General features: G+C 30.2%; 2 protein-coding genes across 2 annotated transcripts in view; one reads left to right on the forward strand and one right to left on the reverse strand.

Annotated features, from left to right (window-relative positions):
• The first annotated feature begins 737 nt into the window (after positions 1–737).
• Positions 738–2236, forward strand: LOC105627342. Its single transcript, XM_012208631.1, is given in 2 exon segments — positions 738–849; positions 852–2236. Coding segments are annotated over 2 exon segments (1497 nt in total).
• A 2358-nt stretch (positions 2237–4594) lies between these two features.
• The window catches only part of LOC105618836 (alkaline phosphatase 4-like), a 10899-nt gene continuing 10180 nt past the window's right edge, over positions 4595–5313 (reverse strand). The window contains exon 7 of the mRNA XM_012200374.1: positions 4595–4827. Within this exon, the coding sequence (XP_012055764.1) occupies positions 4595–4827 (233 nt within the window). The remainder of the gene's footprint in view (positions 4828–5313) is intronic.

Consider the following 5313-nt stretch of genomic DNA (forward strand, 5'->3'; position numbering starts at 1 on the left):
GCTAATTAATATCTTATTACAATTTATTTCGTTAATATATACGGAGAATAGTAATGCATTTGAAATGACAAATGAATAAATTCTCGTTCTAATAATGGCACAATGTACGATTGAATACGACATGCTAAATTGGAGATAATTGTCTTCTCTTTCCGATAGATATACAATAGGTTATTAAACGTTAGTAGAACCTGTCGCGATCGTATTTAATTATTAGCATTTGTGATACATCGTTTGTTAATTACGATGCGTGTGAGTTTTGTATTGTAATATTTTAAAATAATGGTTTACACATGTTCTTTGACGGGACACAGTTATATAACTAATTATGTTCGCGCTTGAAACACTAAAATACTCATAGGTAACGATATATTATGTAATAACCCTCTTAATAATCCTCGAACAAGTAGAAAGATTTTCATTATATGAACTATTTTTCATCTTTCACATATAATTGATCGCAGAACACAAATTATCAGAAACATACCATATAATTTCCTACTTAACAATGAAATTGTTACATGCAATATGTATTACATTACACGCAGGGAAATTATATAATGATATTGATGTAATATTATCGTCAGTGTTTTGCGGGGAAGTATTAATATAACGTAATGCGATCGCTTAATACAGCTTAAAACAAATCAGTTTTATTTATATGTTTTCAGTTATATATTTGTCATAAATATCTGCGATTGTTGCATTTATTTTGTCTTGTTGTTTTAGTTTTGACGATGGGTCGTAGAAAAAGAAATTCGAAAAGAGTCTTTATCACTGAGAAAATTTGCGAAAGGAAGATAGCAGAAAAATTAAATTCCGACGAAAAAGAAGCGATAGAGGAACAAAAAGAAAAAATCTTTTTATCAATGAAATCGCGATCGACGTTTACTCGCGTTTGGAATTGCCACTCGTGTATCCAATGCAAGATGGATCGTTAAACGACAGCGACGAAGAGGACACTGTCGAGCTGAATTTCTGGCCACGTTTTGTCTTCGTGTCGAACCTATGTCTGATCTGCATGGAACGATCGGAGGAAACCTGTGAATCTTGCGGCATGGTTTCTTACTGTACCGTCAAACATATGAAGCAGGATCGACCGAAGCATCATGACCTGTGTAAAGTTCTTACTAAAGTTTGTCAGATCGGAGGTGGCTTGTCATTACTATCGGAACTCAGCGCAGATGATTATCGGATTTATCGGTTGAAATTGATCGAGATAGTACAGTGTCGCTTGGACAGGCCTCTTCAGCTCTGGGAAAAAGAGATTCTTCTTTATCCCCGCGTTTGTTGCAGTTGTCGTCGCTTCTCGACGACTTTAAGGTGTTGCCCGACATGCGGAATCGGCTTATTCTGCGAGAATCATGACGGTGGACATGAAGAATGGTGTCGAGAATTTCAGGTGTTTCGTAGAATGCTGTTCATGCAGCACAAAAACGGTCATATAGAGCCTGAGATTCCGGATACCTTCCAGAAAGAACCGCTTCATTTACCAGACAATTTTGATCTGTTAATAGCACAGCTTTTCGGTTGCTCAACATATTATTTTAATATGGATTGCTATACGTACTGTAGCCTCTCTCATATATCATCCATTCCATTGACAGCTTTGTATTCTATGCAAATTTCTTGCCAGAATTGGAAAACTATTGATACCTTTGTGGTTCACGTAATAGGTGCCGAATTTCAATATGAATGTATAAATCTGCACGTGTGGGAGAAACTTTTTCTGCATCTCCTCCCGAATCTAAAGCAACTCAAGTTGATATTCATTGGTCCGGAACTGAGTCTGCCGATGGTGCCATTAGACCTGTTAACCACTGTGAAGATCTGTTCGTCTTGTAAATCATCTGGTCGACGAATAAAAATTTCGTTCCATCCTAAAAAATTTTATCACGATTTCTGTTGTTCCAAACAATTTATAGAACCGCATTTCGTATGTCTCTTTAATCCGGGTCTTTATCGGGAAACTGGTTTTAAAGACAAAGATACGTGGCCGGAGACAATACGAGAATTCTGTAAAATGAAAATTCCCGTGTGCGTGACGTCTTACACGAAGCAGGAAATTCCACGAGAGATGATTAGAATAAAATCGATCGCTGATGTAGAAACGATTTTGGAGCCGCAAAAAAATCCATTCGCTTCAATCAAACCTGATAGAAATTTCGTTAGTGACGAAACAGCGCCACTTATCTATAAAAATTATTATCTCACTATTGTTAAAGGAAAATTATAATTAATAATTTGAGAGAGATTTTCTTTTGAGATTACTTTACATTTAATTCGACGCGAGTGTCTTTCTGGAATACTTTACGTTTGAAATATTTTTTTATATCTTTTAATTTCTATTAGAGGGTAAGAGCACGGTAGACAAACTGTCAGCCATCCCCATGTGTGGTTACATTGCCAAGAACTTTCTATAAATGACAGTACAGTTGGCCGACGATTTATCATGTGCTCTTGCTCTTATCTTTAATTTATATGTTATTATGTAAAAAATGTTATATATGAAAAATTTTAAAGAGATTATTACATAATGTGACAACTAAAATTGGCGAGTTACCAAATTTGATGTATATTATAATATACAATCATTTTTTGTTATTATATTGTAATCTTTAGTTCAAATTGGAATTAAATTAGTACTTAAAATATTTTTTATATTTTTTAATTTTTAGGACAAAAACAGACAATAAAATGTTGACTCATGTGCGCGATTACATTCATTGCCAAGGACTTTTAATAAATGATAAAACGGTTAGCCGACATTTTGTGCTCTTGCTTTTATTTTAATTTATATGCACATGTTATATATATATATATATGAAATTTTAAAGAGATTACTATATACTGTGGCAACTCCAAAACTGACCAAATTTAACGTATATTGTAATATATAATAATTTTTGTTATTGTAGTCTCTATTTCAATCTCTATTTCTATCTCAATAGTCTCTATTCTCAATTTAGAAATTAAATTAATATTTAAAATATTTTTTATATCTTTTAATTTCTAGTATTAAGGCAAAAGCAAATGATGAACAAAGTATTGGCCTTAGTATTCATGTGCATGGTTACATACATTACGAAGGACATTTAATAAATGACAGAACAGTTGGCCACTTTGTCTATCGTGTGCTTTTAATTTATATGCAAACGTTATATAAAATTTCAAAGAGATTATACAATATGACAACCAAAGTTGGCGAGTTGCCAAATTTTTTTGTACTATAAAATACAATCATTTTTTGTTATTGTATTGTAGTTTCTACAATATCTCAAATTGGAATCAAATTAATATTTGCAATCTAAAAAATAATTTATTGCCTCGCTTATATAATTATTATGACATAAAATGTACAAATAATATAATATAATAATATAATAAGGAACTTTATTCCATTCATAATTCTATTATAATTTACGTATACTGTATGATTGACATCCAAGTGAGAAATTATTCTATTTATTCGATTTATAACAAAATGTGATATAATGTGCTAGTATATACAGGTTTATATTTATTTTATATAAGTAACGTGTTAAAGTACATAAGAAATTATTTTATTTTTCTTACATTTCGAAGGATGACTTTCTATATTATAGCAGCTCACTTATTTTATTATATAAAATCTTTAAAAGTATTAGACAGAATTTTATTCGATTATTCAATCGCGATATCAATTTTATTGGAAATGGATATGTATTGTATTATATTACATGTTTTATTATACATATAATATTACTATATCACATTACTTTTATATTAAAAGACATACGATTATTAGCACTTTCCAACATCATTTCAAAATTCTATAAATTTATGTTTAATGTGCGGATTATGCCAATGAAATTTTTCCATATTTGAAATTAAATTCATCATCATTGCTGCAATAATTCAAAAAATCATCGTGTTACTCGTGTTGATATAAAATTTGCGATCTATAATCACGATTATTTGTTGAGCTCTATAAACATCAAAATAAATAAAATTAGACAATAATGTATCATAATGTAATTACATGAATGAGAGTGTAAAGAAATTACAGAAAAAAAATCGTATACACTATCTGTGTGATCACAACTTATCTAGTTTATTATAAAAATCGTGTGCATCACAAAAGAAATCTTATTGCGTTATATTATTTATCACTCATTTGCTACAATAATGACACAAAAAAAAACAAAGACATAAAAAAAACGTTTTCTAGAAAATAAAAACTATATTTTGAATTATTAAAAAATTTGTAGCATTAATTTTTAAAACGAAATTTTTATAAATATACTAATTATAGAGAAATAAATATGTTCTTTTAAAGTTTCGTCTCTTTTATTTATGTTTTCAATATTTTTAATTTCTTGTAAGCATAAAAAAATAATAATTTTTTTAATTGTGTCGTTGGTGTAATACTGTAGCAAATAAGTGATACAGCAAAATATGCAATTAAAATATTTTTCAGTAAAAGTACAAGGAAACGATATTTATTTATTTATATTTAAATGTATATTATTTGTACCAGTTATATTTGAGATTAATTCTTCTCATGACTCATCATTGTTAATTTGACTACGAAAGGAAAATGCAATAACGTTTATCACAGCCATATAAAGATCGCCATAAGAAAAGTTATTATTACCGCAAACGATACGGTGTTCTGTCCAATTGAATTTTTCCTGATATTTGACGGTAGCATATTAATATCGTAAAAATAACGATGGTAAGCATTGTCACAATGAGACGGCCAGTCTTTAAAACATGCCGCATACGCCACGGCGTGAGCAATATAATTTTGCTCAAAAGTACCTCGGAACAAGTGCGAATAGGGACCTGGAAAAGATATTATTTATTCTATCGTTTTTGAAATTGTTATTCGCGAAGATAAACTAATAAATAATAAACATGTAACTTGACTTTGCAATTTTCTAATCTGTTTCTACCAATATAGAGTGTGAACTTTAATCTCGATTTAATTTACTCATTTTTAATCTACATTGAAAATAGAAATGACATTAGTTTGCAAAGTGAAACGTTTAAACAATAATATGATTGCTACTTAGAATCGCTTTAACAAATAATAAAGACTTAATGACCACATTCTATATTTGTGCTTGATGGTTGCAATTACAAAAACAATTACAAAATTTTTATTAAAATAAATCTCAAAACGAATTTTTAGGAAAAGCAATATACGCGGTCTTGTACAGTTGATCTGGATCATTTTGTGTGCACACACACACACACACACACACACACACACACACACACACACACACACACACACACACACACACACACACACACACACACACACAC

The sequence above is a fragment of the Atta cephalotes genome (genome assembly GCF_000143395.1).
Source record: "Atta cephalotes unplaced genomic scaffold scaffold00001, whole genome shotgun sequence".
In the NCBI taxonomy this organism is placed as follows: Eukaryota; Metazoa; Arthropoda; class Insecta; order Hymenoptera; family Formicidae; genus Atta; species Atta cephalotes.